We start from the raw sequence: 14,920 nt of genomic DNA, 5'->3' as shown, positions 1-14,920 counted from the left end.
AATTAATTGCAGCATTACCACAAAAATGGAAGAGGCAAGTAGAAGGGGGAAAAAGTAAGGAACTTGTGTGTCGGCCCTGTATTAAAGAACATAAATGGTTAAAGAAAAGTGGATGATCCAGAAGAAGATTGGGAGAATGTCATATGGTCAGATGAAACCAAAATATAACTTTTTGGTAAAAACTCAACTCGTTGTGTTTGGAGGACAAAGAATGCTGAGTTGCATCCAAAGAACACCATACCTACTGTGAAGCATGGGGATGGAAACATCATGCTTTGGGGCTGTTTTTCTGCAAAGGGACCAGGACGACTGATCCGTGTAAAGGAAAGAATGAATGGGGCCATGTATTGTGAGATTTTGAGTGAAAACCTCCTTCCATCAGCAAGGGCATTGAAGATGAAACGTGGAGGTGTCTTTCAGCATGACAATGATCCCAAACACACCGCCCGGGCAACGAAGGAGTGGCTTCGTAAGAAGCATTTCAAGGTCCTGGAGTGGCCTAGCCAGTCTCCAGATCTCAACCCCATAGAAAATCTTTGGGGGGAGTTGAAAGTCCATGTTGCCCAGCAACAGCCCCAAAACATCACTGCTCTAGAGGAGATCTGCATGGAGGAATGGGCCAAAATACCAGCAAGTGTGTGAAAACCTTGTGAAGACTTACAGAAAATGTTTGACCTCTGTCAAATAAACTTTTGTTAGGGTCATTGACCAAATACTTATTTTCCACCATAATTTGCAAATAAATTCATTAAAAATCCTACAATGTGATTTTCTGGATTTTTTTTCTCATTTTGTCTGTCATAGTTGAAGTGTACCTATGATGAAAATTACAGGCCTCTCATCTTTTTAAGTGGGAGAACTTGCACAATTGGTGGCTGACTTAAATACTTTTTTGCCCCACTGTATGTGTATATGTATGCATGCGTGTATGGATATATATATTTACCAAAAAATATGGGGGATTGGAAATGATGCAGACAATTACATTGGAAGCAACATTCTAAAATATATATATATATATTTTTTTTTTAATAAAAAAATAAACTCACAAAATTTGAGTTTGCTATTCACAAGAAGCATTGCCTGATGTGAACCATGCCTCGAACAAAAGACCCAAGATTAAGAATTGTTGACACCAGGCAAAGCAGGAAAGGGTTACAAAAGTATCGCTAAAAGCCTTGATGTTCGTCAGTCCGCGGTAAGACAAAATTGTCTAAAAAGGGAGAAAGTTCAGCACTGTTTCTACTCTCCCTATGAGTGGCCGTCCTGCATAGACGACTGCAAGAGCACAGTGCAGAATGCTCAATGAGGTTACGAAGAATCCTATTGTCAGCTAAAGACTTACAGAAATCTCTGGAACATGCTAACATCTCTGTTGACGAGTCTACGATACGTAAAACAGAAAACAAGAATGGTGTTCATGGGAGGACACCACAGGAAAAGCCACTGCTGTCCAAACAAAAACCATTGCTGCACGTTTGAAGTTCGCAAAAGAGCACCTGGATGTTCCACAGCGCTACTGGCAAAATATTCTGTGGACAGATGAAACTAAAGTTGAGTAGTTTGGAAGGATCACACAACATTATGTGTGGAGAAATAAGGCACAGCACACCAACATCAAAACCTCATCCCAACTGTAAACTATGGTCGAGGCTGCTATGCCGCTTCAGGGCCTGGACAGCTTGCTATCAGACGGAACAATTAATTCCCAAGTTTATAAAGACATTTTTCAGGAGAATGTAAGGCTGTCTGCCAATTGAAGCTCAACAGAAGTTAGGTGATGCAACAGGACAACAACTCAAAACAAATCAACAACATAATGGCTTCCACAGAAGAAAATAAGCCTTCTGGAGTGGCCCAGTCAAAGTCCTGACCTCAACCCGATTGAGGTGCTGTGGCATGACCTCAAGAGAGCGGTTCACACCAGACATCCCAAGAATATTGCTGAACTGAAACAGTTTAATAAATAGGAATGGTCCAAAATTCCTCCCGAACGTTGTGCAGGTCTGATCCGCAACTACAGAAAACGTTTGGTTGAGGTTATTGCTGCCAAAGAGGGTCAACCAGTTATTAAATCCAAGTGTTCACATACTTTTTCCACCCTGCACTGTGCATTTTTACACGGTGTGTTCAATAGACATGAAAACGTATAATTGTTAGTGTGTTATTAGTTTAATCAGTTTGTCTATTGTTGTGACTCAGATGAAGATCAGATCAAATTGTATGACCAATTTATGCAGAGGTCCAGGTAATTCCAAAGGGTTCACATACTTTTCCTTGCCACTCTATCCATCCCTAGTTTCCATGTTTAGTCTCCCAGAGATCAGCCAGCCCTGCAGAGTGACAGGTGTGTCCTCTGACTAAGTGATCCTGAACAATGGCGGCATGATGATGGGGCTTTAAGGAATGTCAATAACTCAGGGATAACACCTACAGAACACCTGCCTGTGCCCTAACAGTACTGACACAACTATTACTGTACAGATATAAGAATCAACCACTTGTGGTGATCCAAAACCATAGCAGAGACAACCTGGATGGGTGTGATTGAATAGTACAGTGAATATGGTACAGTGAGAAGAAATATGACAGATTGATACATACCTAACTAACCTATTTTGTAAAACAAGAATATGTACTTCAAGACAGTAGTAAAAGACAGCAAAACTACAGTAGTTTTATCTTCACGCCCAAGCAGCAACTTATCAAAGAACCATTCAAATATACAACATCCTCCTATGCAGTATTAATAACCATATACAAACCAATACAAAGACTTCAAATATGACATATAATGCTAATATCTTTTGATATGTTTGTGGTTGATTAATGCAAGATTGAGACAGAAGGAATCTGTATAGCTTTTAGCTTCCCTATCTAAATATTTACTTGAGTACTACACTGCAACACCAGTAAATAATACATTTCACATTTACATTTTAGGCATCCTTATCCAGAGCGATTCACAGGAGAAATTATGGTTAAGTGTCTTGTTCAAGGGCACAGACAGATTTTTATCACGTTATCAGCTCAGGGATTCGAACCAGCAACCTTTCAGTTACTGGCTACCTGTCGCCACCTAATACTCAGTAATATAGAACTGTAATACTATAGATGGGTGTTAAATCTGTATTACTCTAAACATGACATTTAACTAAATTCTTAGTGTGGTTCTCATACCTGTGTGTGACACATTACAAGTTTGCCTGTTTTACAAACAACACTGTCTAAAACTGCTTTGTAACATACGATTCCTCACTCATTGGTTTGAATGAGCAACAAAAAAAACATGAGAACAGTATAAGTTACAGTTGGCAATCAATAATCAGGCTCACTGCCATTAGGAAATATTGTGAAAGCATGGCATCACTTCCACCTAGTCTATCAGATCTGGACCAGGTGGAACAACTACCATATTGCTTACACTGTACCAATCCTATTCGCTCAGGTCTACGCAAGTGAGGTCAGGGACAAGGGGATGAGTCTGTGTGTCTGATCTTCTCTCTCTCCCTCTACTGATCTCCATACTTGGTCTATACAGTCTGCATCGCTCTCCCTCTACTGATCTCCATACTTGGTCTCCAGCTCCTCTGCAGTCCCTCCCAGGTCCATGTCTCTCAGCTTATCCAGCAGGTGGTACAGTAGAGGGCGTGCTAGCACCCCTCCCCCTCCCTGAGCACTTCCCTTAGCCCAGACCCTCAGCATCTGGTACTGGGCTTCCTTAGTGTCACGGAGGTGGTCATTCTCAGCCCTCTCTATCACTATGTCACTCACACCCAGCGAACGCACCAGCTCCTTCACACGACGCAGAGGGACTTGGTCCAACACCGAGTAGATCAACTCAGAGACTGGAGGGAGAGAGGAACAGAGAGAGGTGATAGGAGGGGAGTTAGATTAAAATAGAGTTCAATATACACTACATGGCTAAAAGTACGTGGACACCATAGACAAACATTGGCAGTAGAATGGCCTTACTGAAGAGCTCAGTGACTTTCAACGTGGCACCGCCATAGGATGCCACCTTTCCAACAAGTCAGTTCGTAACATTTCTGCCCTGCTAGAGCTGCCCCGCTAGAGCTGCCCAGGTCAACTGGTCAACAATTTGATTGATTGATCCTGAGGGTTGCATCACTGCCTGGTATGGCAATTGCTCGGCCTCAGACCGCAAGGCACTACAGACGGCAGTGCATACGGCCCAGTACATCACTGGGGCCAAGCTTCCTGCCATCCAGGACCTCTATGCCAGGCGGTGCCAGAGGAAGGCCCTAAAAATGGTCAAAGACTCCAGCCACTCTAGTCATAGACTGTTCTCTCTGCTACCGCACAGAAAGCGGTACCGGAGTGCCAAGTCTAGGTCCAAAAGGTTTCTTAACAGCGTCTACCCCCAAGCCATAAGACTCAGCTAATCAAAGGACTACTCAGACCCCTCTTTTACGCTGCTGCTACTCTCTGTTTATTATCTATGCATAGTCACTTTAACTCTACCTGCTTGTACATATTGCTATTGTTATTTTACTGCTGCAGTTTAATTATTTGTTACTTTTACTTTTTATTAACACTTATTTTTCAGAACTTCTTAAAGCATTGTTGGTTAAAGGCTTGTAAGTAAGCATTTAACTGTAAGGTCTACAGTGCCAAATAACATTTGATTTGATTTGTAAAGCTCACCGCCATTGGACTCTGGAGCAGTGGAAACGAGTTCTCTGGAGTCATGAATCACGCTTCACCACCTGGCAGTCCAACGGACAAATCTGGGTTTGGTGGATGCCAGGAAAAAGCTACCTGCCCGAATGCATAGTGCCAACTGTAAAGTTTGGTGGAGGAGGAATAATGGTTTGGGACTGTTTTTCATGGTTCTGGCTAGGCACCTTAGTTCCAGTGAAAGGAAATCTTAACACTACGGTGTACAACAACATTCTAGACGATTCTGTGCTTCCAACTTTGTGGCAACAGTTTGGGAAAGCCCTTTCCCGTTTCACAATGCATGACAATGCCCCCTTGCACAAAGCGAGGTCCTTACAGAAATGGTTTGTTGAGATCGGTGTGGAAGAACTTGACAGGTCTGCACAGAGCTCTGACCTCAACCCCATCGAACACCTTTGGGAGGAATTGGAATGCCGACTGAGTCAGGCCTAATCGCCCAACATCAGTGCCCAACCTCACTAATGCTCGTGGCTGAACGGAAGCAAGTTCCCGCAGCAATGTTTCAACATCTAGTGGAAAGCCTTCCCAGTAGAGTGGAGGCTGTTATAGCAGCAAAGGGGGGAGCAACTCCATATTAACGCCCATGATTTTGGAATGAGATGTTTGACAAGCAGGTGTCCATATACTTTTGGCCATGTAGTGTATCTAAAAAAACTCACATTTCAACACACAAAGCTTGGTTTTCGTGAATTTTCAGAACATTTGGGGAAGTAAAAATGTATTTCCATTCAAGAAAACTTAACCCTAACCTTAACAGAACTTCCGGTGCCGACAGAGATGGCCGCCTCGCTTCGCGTTCCTAGGAAACTATGCAGTTTTTTGTTTTTTTTACGTGTTATTTCTTACATTAGTACCCCAGGTCATCTTAGGTTTCATTACATACAGTCGAGAAGAACTACTGAATATAAGATCAGCGTCAACTCACCATCAGTACGACCAAGAATAGGATTTTCACGAAGCGGATCCTGTGTTCTGCCTTTCAACCAGGACAACGGAATGGATCCCAGCCGTGACCCAAAAAAACGACTCCGTAAAAGAGGAAAACGAGGCGGTCTTCTGGTCAGACTCCGGAGACGGGCACATCGTGCACCACTCCCTAGCATTCTTCTCGCCAATGTCCAGTCTCTTGACAACAAGGTTGATGAAATCCGAGCAAGGGTAGCATTCCAGAGGGACATCAGAGACTGTAACGTTCTTTGCTTCACGGAAACATGGCTCACTGGAGAGACGCTATCGGAGGCGGTGCAGCCAGCGGGTTTCTCCACGCATCGCGCCGACAGAAACAAACATCTTTCTGGTAAGAAGAGGGGCGGGGGCGTATGCCTTATGGCTAACGAGACGTGGTGTGATCACAGAAATATACAGGAAGTCAAATCCTTCTGTTCACCTGATTTAGAATTCCTCACAATCAAATGTCGACCGCATTATCTACCAAGAGAATTCTCTTCGATTATAATCACAGCCGTATATATTCCCCCCCAAGCAGACACATCGATGGCTCTGAACTAACTGTATTTGACTCTTTGCAAACTGGAATCTATACATCCTGAGGCTGCATTCATTGTAGCTGGGGATTTTAACAAGGCTAATCTGAAAACAAGACTCCCTAAATTGTATCAGCATATCGATTGCGCAACTAGGGCTGAAAAAACCTTGGATCATTGTTACTCTAACTTCCGCGAGGCATATAAGGCCCTGCCCCGCCCTCCTTTCGGAAAAGCTGACCACGACTCCATTTTGCTGATCCCTGCCTACAGACAGAAACTAAAACAAGAAGCTCCCACGCTGAGGTCTGTCCAACGCTGGTCCGACCAAGCTGATTCCACACTCCAAGACTGCTTCCATCATGTGGACTGGGATATGTTTCGTATTGCGTCAGATAACAACATTGAGGAATACGCTGATTCGGTGTGCGAGTTCATTAGAACGTGCATTGAAGATGTCGTTCCCATAGCAACGATTAAAACATTCCCTAACCAGAAACCGAGGATTGATGGCAGCGTTCGCATGAAACTGAAAGCGCGAACCACTGCTTTTAATCAGGGCAAGGTGACTGGTAACATGACCAAATACAAACAGTGCAGCTATTCCCTCCGCAAGGCTATCAAACAAGCTAAGCGTCAGTATAGAGACAAAGTAGAATCTCAATTCAACGGCTCAGACGCAAGAGGTATGTGGCAGGGTCTACAGTCAATCACGGACTACAAGAAGGAAACCAGCCCAGTCACGGACCAGGATGTCTTGCTCCCAGGCAGACTAAATAACTTTTTTGCCCGCTTTGAGGACAATACAGTGCCACTGACACGGCCTGCAACGAAAACATGCGGACTCTCCTTCACTGCAGCCGAGGTGAGTAAAACATTTAAACGTGTTAACCCTCGCAAGGCTGCAGGCCCAGACGGCATCCCCAGCCGCGCCCTCAGAGCATGCGCAGACCAGCTGGCCGGTGTGTTCACGGACATATTCAATCAATCCCTATACCAGTCTGCTGTTCCCACATGCTTCAAGAGGGCCACCATTGTTCCTGTTCCCAAGAAAGCTAAGGTAACTGAGCTAAACGACTACCTGAGCTAAACGAGTGCCCCGTAGCACTCACTTCCGTCATCATGAAGTGCTTTGAGAGACTAGTCAAGGACAATATCACCTCCACCCTACCTGACACCCTAGACCCACTCCAATTTGCTTACCGCCCAAATAGGTCCACAGACGATGCAATCTCAACCACACTGCCCTAACCCATCTGGACAAGAGGAATACCTATGTGAGAATGCTGTTCATCGACTACAGCTCGGCATTCAACACCATAGTACCCTCCAAGCTCGTCATCAAGCTCGAGACCCTGGGTCTCGACCCCACCCTGTGCAGCTGGGTACTGGACTTCCTGACGGGCCGCCCCCAGGTGGTGAGGGTAGGCAACAACATCTCCACCCCGCTGATCCTCAACACTGGGGCCCCACAAGGGTGCGTTCTGAGCCCTCTCCTGTACTCCCTGTTCACCCACGACTGCGTGGCCACGCACGCCTCCAACTCAATCATCAAGTTTGCGGACGACACAACAGTGGTAGGCTTGATTACCAACAACGACGAGACGGCCTACAGGGAGGAGGTGAGGGCCCTCGGAGTGTGGTGTCAGGAAAATAACCTCACACTCAACGTCAACAAAACTAAGGAGATGATTGTGGACTTCAGGAAACAGCAGAGGGAACACCCCTATCCACATCGATGGAACAGTAGTGGAGAGGGTAGTAAGTTTTAAGTTCCTCGGCATACACATCACAGACAAACTGAATTGGTCCACTCACACAGACAGCATCGTGAAGAAGGCGCAGCAGCGCCTCTTCAACCTCAGGAGGCTGAAGAAATTCGGCTTGTCACCAAAAGCACTCACAAACTTCTACAGATGCACAATCGAGAGCATCCTGGCGGGCTGTATCACCGCCTGGTACTGCAACTGCTCCGCCCACAACCGTAAGGCTCTCCAGAGGGTAGTGAGGTCTGCACAACGCATCACCGGGGGCAAACTACCTGCCCTCCAGGACACCTACACCACCCGATGTTACAGGAAGGCCATAAAGATCATCAAGGACAAAACCACCCGAGCCACTGCCTGTTCACCCCGCTATCATCCAGAAGGCGAGGTCAGTACAGGTGCATCAAAGCTGGGACCGAGAGACTGAAAAACAGCTTCTATCTCAAGGCCATCAGACTGTTAAACAGCCACCACTAACATCGAGTGGCTGCTGCCAACACACTGACTCAACTCCAGCCACTTTAATAATGGGAATTGATGGGAAATGTAAAATATATCACTAGCCACTTTAAACAATGCTACCTAATATAATGTTTACATACCCTACATTATTCATCTCATATGTATACGTATATACTGTACTCTATATCATCTACTGCATCCTTATGTAATACATGTATCACTAGCCACTTTAACTATGCCACTTTGTTTACATACTCATCTCATATGTATATACTGTACTCGATACCATCTACTGTATCTTGCCTAAGCTGCTCTGTACCATCACTCATTCATATATCTTTATGTACATATTCTTTATCCCCTTACACTGTGTATAAGACAGTAGTTTTTTTTAAAAATTGTTAGTTAGATTACTTGTTGGATTATTACTGCATTGTCAGAACTAGAAGCACAAGCATTTCGCTACACTCGCATTAACATCTGCTAACCATGTGTATGTGACAAATAAAATTTGATTTGAAATTGGATTTGATTTGATTTGAACCCAACCCTAACTCCTAGCCCTAACCTTTAAAATCCTCACCTTTTCAGAATTGTTCTTGTTGTCCTACCTTGTCAGAACATTCTGATGACTCGTCAGGACATTCTAGTCCGGATAAGATAGGGAAACATGTGCACCCAGACACGTTCGCATGCACACACTTACTCTTGATCTCCTTGGGGACACAGTCCGGTAGCTTGCTGAGGAGCTCCTGTTCACGCTCACACACTGGAATACTCTGGTTGAGAACGTTCTCCGAGGCCTCTTGGATCAGCCTCTACAATCACAGAAAATGGAAAACATCAGAATTCTACTATATAGAACTGCATCCGATCCCAGTACATCCTAAACCCGGGGACCACAACACAATCAATAAAGGAAATCCTATTGGTTTCCTCCCATCACTATGGTGCAAACAGTCTATAAATGCTCTTGAGTGTTCAAAACAGTAGTTGAAATGGTATCTATTTTTTCTCCAATAAAACCCTTTAAAGGTTTTTATCAGATTGGGTTTGTCCAGTCAGGTCAGAGGTGAAATACGAGATGTCAGGGGTCAAAGGTGAGAGGTCAGAGATGTGTCTCACCCGAGTAGACTTCTCGGAGCCCTGAGAGGTGATCTCAGCAGAGAGAAAGGAGCTTGACCCCTTCAGTTTCCGTCGGACCACTAGTATGCCCATGATCCCCATCACCACCAGCAGCACCACACAAACACAGCCGAACGCAGCCAACAGGTAGTGAGACCAAACACCCCATCCAGTGTCTTTAGCTGGAAAGAGGGGCAGACATGCAGAGTGAGAGGATGAATACATGCTGCAGCCCTTACGGCAAATGTGAAACAGCCACTACTGAAACAGTCTAATTCCAATATATTTAAGCATAACAAAAAAAAGTTTCAAAGTATCTTGTAACCCACCAAATAAACAAACTATGTTTCTAGCCAGAACCCAGCCACAAAGTATCAGAAACTCACGTTTGGGAGTGGGATCTGTGCCTGAAGCACACTCCTGCTGACAGTCAGCTGATCTACAACTGGAGAGAAGATACACAGAGGAAATTGTGTTATTGAAGAGGAAGTGGCCCGTTTGTGAAGAGGAAATGATTAGTATTGAGTCATGTGATGAACAGCTCTACAGAAGAACCATTCAGGCCTGTTGCAGCATACCCCCCTCCGGAAAGACAGAACACTGAAAGAGACCAGCGCTTTATCAGTGGTCAGCACTGCCTAAGGTCTTGATGAGCAGTAAATTAGGGTGAATCAGGTGTGTTAGTGCTGGGCGGGAACTAAAGCCTGGAGATGATGACCTTCTCCAACCTTACATAGCAACAGACTGTAGGTCTCCAGGACCAGGGTTGGTGTGACCACAAAACAGCTGACATGGCAAAATACTTCTGCCTTTCTAACTCACCCACGGAAAGAAGTTTGTTGCACAACGTTGCAGACAGTTTCTATTAAACTTCCCATTTACATGCAGAATGTTCATAAAGCAGACAAACCCAAGAGTTTTAACAGACAAGCCAGTACTTACTTTTGGCATGGAAGACAGTTCCTGTTGTTTTTCTTGTTTCGGAAGTCCTTACATTCACACACTGTATCGCTCTCTGGAGTACCTGTCAACAACAGTATGTACACTCAGTACACACACAAACAAATAGTACAACAAAACAAAAAAAGGGTTGTCCTTACTATGTAATAACCATTATACTGTGTAATCCATAAGTAAATACCAGGTTGGGTGGAAAAACGTGAAACATTATGAAGACAAACTCACATGGTTGCGTTTCTCTCTCTCCAGGTCCACATGTCTTGCAACGGAGGCACTCCCGTGTTACTGAGTCTATTCTCTTTTTGTAGAAGCCTTCAATGCAGCGACACACTGTGTTACTACTCTTCTTGCATGGCGACACCTCTTCCTCATTGTCTACTGGTGTATGGAACAACACAGCCAAGAACAGAGAGAAAGAGAATGCGGAGGGGGCAGAGAGAGAAGCCATTTGTTATCATATCATACCATACTGAGACCATCTATAGTGATGACATTTTTTTAAATGGATTTTGTAAAAAAATGGCATGTTATTGTAAATTGTACGTTTTTCTAAATAAATGTATAGTACCATCACAGCGTGTACAACGGAGGCAGTTCTTGGCATAGTTACTCCTCTCTAGGTATGTCCTGCCCTCTTTACAGGGTTCACATTTGCTCTCACCCTCTTTAGTGCAGTCTTCCTTCAACTTAAACCCTGGAGAACACAAGGCATACACAAGGCATCTTAGGTGGGGGGGGCAACACAATCCAGCATATTTATTTACTGTAAAACCTGGTAATACAGAGCTAAAACTAGGTTAGAGAGTGACAAATATAGTCAACAGTACGTGAGGCCTATAGTGTGACAGATGACAGGTAAGACAAGAAGAGTATCATCTTGAAATAAGGTTTTTGTTTAAAGCTGGAATCCTTAACTGGTGAAACTGCCACATCCATTTAGGATATTACAACAACAAAGAAGTTACTGCAAACAACATTGTTTTTCCCTCTGACACCTCTGCAGAGGCACACATCTCCCCCACTGCACTGAACGAGCCAATTGAAGCACACCTAGCATTCTCCTTTGCCTTGTGCAAAATTTGGTGATCCAGAAACAAGAGATCACTTATGTGGCTGTTTTGTATGGAAATCTGGGAATATTTGGCCAATGAAACATTTCTGGTTCCTCTCAGCGGAAAAGAAAAGAGACTTTTAAAACAGAATTGAGTGAAGTAGCATCAAATATGTTGAATGAGCAACTAATGAGCAACTAATGAGCAACTAATGAGCATGGAGAGTTTGATGAAATGACCTTATATCTTTCAGTCCAATACAGCTGTTTACTTACTTTCTAGCTCTTCGTTAGATGCACGCTTTTTGTAAATACCAGTAGTTAACTGTCCTCTCCAAGTTTAGCTGGAATTTAGCCCCGAAAATATTTGGATAATGTGATTGGTTGACGATATGACATTGGCCTACGTTTCTTCTTGAGCTGCGCAGAATATCAGATCTCAACAACATTGGAGAAGTGTTAAAAGCATCCATCAGCAGTTGAAACAATAAGAAATCATAAACAAGTTGAGGGATGGGGCTGGAGAAATGTAACCACTCTCAAATTCATAGACAGAGCTATGCAAGGACTGACCATCCATGATATCAAAATTATAGTTTTAACCATGTTTTGAGACTATACAAAGTTTGTTTAGATTTACTTTGTTTACAAACATTGGAGTAAAACAAGCTTTATTTTGGGTTCTGATTGGGTACGACAGTTGAACTAAGCTCATGGGGCATTTCTAGTTACAGTATATTCATCAAAAATCACTGGGTACATATCATTAATTAAGTTGAGGCAGCTGCTGTAGATTTCCCCTTTAACATCACCAGCACCACATCCTTAAGATATAAACAAAAAAGAAACATCCCTTTTTCAGGACCCTGTATTTGAAAGATAATTCGTAAAAATCCAAATAACTTCACAGATCTTCATTGTAAAGGGTTTAAACACTGTTTCCCATGCTCAATGTTCAATGAACGATAAACAATTAATGAACATGCACTTGTGGAACGGCTTACAGACAGTAGGCAATTAAGGTCATAGTTATGAAAACTTTCTACTGACTCTGAAAAACACCAAAAGAAAGATGCCCAGGGTCCCTGCTCATCTGCGTGAACGTGCCTTAGGCATGCTGCAAGGAGGCATGAGGACTGCAGATGTGGCCAGGGCAATAAATTGCAATGTCCGTACGGCGAGACGCCTAAGACAGCGCTACAGGGAGACAGGACGGACAGCTGATCGTCCTCGCAGTGGCAGACCACGTGTAACAACACCTGCACACGATCGGTACATCCACACATCACACCTGTGGGACAGTTACAGGATGGCAACGGAAACTGCCCAAGTTACACCAGGAACACACAATCCCTCCATCAATGCTCAGACTGTCCGCAATAGGCTGAGAGAGGCTGGACTGAGGGCTTGTAGGCATGTTGTAAGGCAGGTCCTCATCAGACATCACCGGCAACAACGTCACCTATGGGCACAAACCCACTGTCGCTGGACCAGACAGGACTGGCAAAAGGTGCTCTTCACTGACGAGTCGCGGTTTTGTCTCACCAGGGGTGATGGTCGGATTCGCGTTTATCGTTGAAGGAATGAGCGTTACACTGAGCTCTGTACTCTGGAGCGGGATCGATTTGGAGGTGGAGAGTCCATCATGGTCTGGGGCGGTGTGTCACAGCATCATCGGACTGAGATGGTTGTCATTGCAGGCAATCTCAATGCTGTGCGTTACAGGGAAGACATCCTCCTCCCTCATGTAGTGCCCTTCCTGCAGGCTCATCCTGACATGACCCTCCAGCATGGCAATGCCACCAGCCATACGGCTTGTTCTGCTCATTCCTGCAAGACAGGAATGTCAGTGTTCTGCCATGGCCAGGGAAGGGCCTGGATCTCAATCCCATTGAGCACGTCTGGGACCTGTTGGATCGGAGGGTGAGGGCAAGGGCCATTCCCCCCAGAAATGTCCGGGAACTTGCAGGTGCCTTGGTGGAAGAGTGGGGTAACATCTCACAGCAAGAACTGGCAAATCTGGTGCAGTCCATGAGGAGATGCACTGCAGTACTTAATGCAGCTGGTGGCCACACCAGATACTGACTGTTACTTTTGATTTTGACCCCCCTTTGTTCAGGGACACATTATTCCATTTCTGTTAGTCACATCTGTGGAACTTGTTCAGTTTATGTCTCAGTTGTAAAATTTCTATGAACATAAGATTCAACACATGTTAAGTTTAAATAAACACAAATAAACACGTTATCTTGGCAAGACAGTGAGAGGACGTTTCTTTTTTTGCTGAGTTTAGTATATTGCCATAAGGGCAACATGACTGCAAGAGACAGGTTGGAATGTCAATTCTCATCAAATAATATGAAGTCAATGAAATACGGGACAAACAAACCTTTTTTCTGAATTAGTAGTGTTTTAATTTGTTGATAAAATAAGGGACATGATTATTTGGTTGTGGGAAAAAATGAGGGACTGTCCGGCACAATCCGGGACATATAGTTACCCTCGTTCTGGGGCGAACAGTGGCACTGTTTCCCTTAATGCATATGGATGGAATGGAATGTATGGAAAAGTATAAGTTACAGCCACGTTACACTCGGGAATGGAAAGGCCCAGTTGTATAAGTGCAGTGTAATATAGTACAGTACAGAAGGCCTACCTTCATGGCACTTTCGACAGCATGTCCCGTTAGCAGTGCGGTAATGACTCCCCTCAAGGCATTGCAACTCCCGGGTCCTATCAGGAGGTGGTGGTGCCGAGAGGGAGGGGTCTACTGACCAGCACTGCAACATTACATTACATTGTTGTTATAGAACAGATCCAATCAAATACCAGTCATATGTAATTACTGAAAATATTTTATAACTGATTGACAGGACACTGTATAGGCCTATTCCTGAAATGATTGACTAATTGATTTACTGATTTAATAATGTATTAACACTGAATTGAATGGTGTGCATAATTGACAAATTTGATAGTTGATGAGTTGGTGGGGGTTGATTGATTGATGTATTGATGAGAAATAATTACGACTAGATGGGGCATTATGTTATTGGTAAAGGACTCTGCATTATGCATCTGTTCATGTTAAAGTTTCTTACCACTACGAGCAGAGCGCAAACGTTCAGAATGCATTTTTCCTTCCATTTCCCTCTCAAGACATCCATTCTTTCACACCACTCTTCTCACTAACACCATCTTTAAAAGAACAACACCTGCAGAAAGGAGAGATGGGGTAAAACGTGTGACAAAACTCTCTTCATAATGCTTTCACAAATTAGGCCTACTAGACTTACCTTTCTTCTAGTGCAAAGAAAATGTTGTCAATATGAATCAGTATTAAGTTCAAAAATAACTTTTTACTACCA

General features: G+C 44.0%; 1 protein-coding gene across 4 annotated transcripts in view; it reads right to left on the bottom strand.

The window, feature by feature from the left end:
* Positions 1–2,652: 2,652 nt before the first annotated feature.
* The window catches only part of LOC112249065 (tumor necrosis factor receptor superfamily member 1A), a 12,965-nt gene continuing 697 nt past the window's right edge, over positions 2,653–14,920 (bottom strand). Inside the window, exons 2-10 of one of the 4 annotated variants that reach the window (XM_024418693.2) lie at positions 14,654–14,767; positions 14,209–14,332; positions 11,070–11,195; positions 10,727–10,879; positions 10,484–10,565; positions 9,928–9,986; positions 9,542–9,723; positions 9,123–9,234; positions 2,653–3,848 (exon numbers count right to left, since the gene is read on the bottom strand). In XM_024418693.2, the coding sequence (XP_024274461.1) occupies positions 3,559–3,848; positions 9,123–9,234; positions 9,542–9,723; positions 9,928–9,986; positions 10,484–10,565; positions 10,727–10,879; positions 11,070–11,195; positions 14,209–14,332; positions 14,654–14,719 (1,194 nt within the window). In that variant the 5' untranslated portion in view covers positions 14,720–14,767 and the 3' untranslated portion in view covers positions 2,653–3,558. The remainder of the gene's footprint in view (positions 3,849–9,122; positions 9,235–9,541; positions 9,724–9,927; positions 9,987–10,483; positions 10,566–10,726; positions 10,880–11,069; positions 11,196–14,208; positions 14,333–14,653; positions 14,768–14,920) is intronic. The other 3 variants (XM_024418695.2, XM_024418696.2, XM_024418697.2) reach the window with 3 other exon arrangements.

The sequence above is a fragment of the Oncorhynchus tshawytscha genome, linkage group LG03 (assembly GCF_018296145.1).
Source record: "Oncorhynchus tshawytscha isolate Ot180627B linkage group LG03, Otsh_v2.0, whole genome shotgun sequence".
NCBI classification, from domain to species: domain Eukaryota; kingdom Metazoa; phylum Chordata; class Actinopteri; order Salmoniformes; family Salmonidae; genus Oncorhynchus; species Oncorhynchus tshawytscha.
The sequence above is the reverse complement of the archived record's forward strand: the minus strand, read 5'-3'. Positions and strand labels throughout refer to the sequence as shown.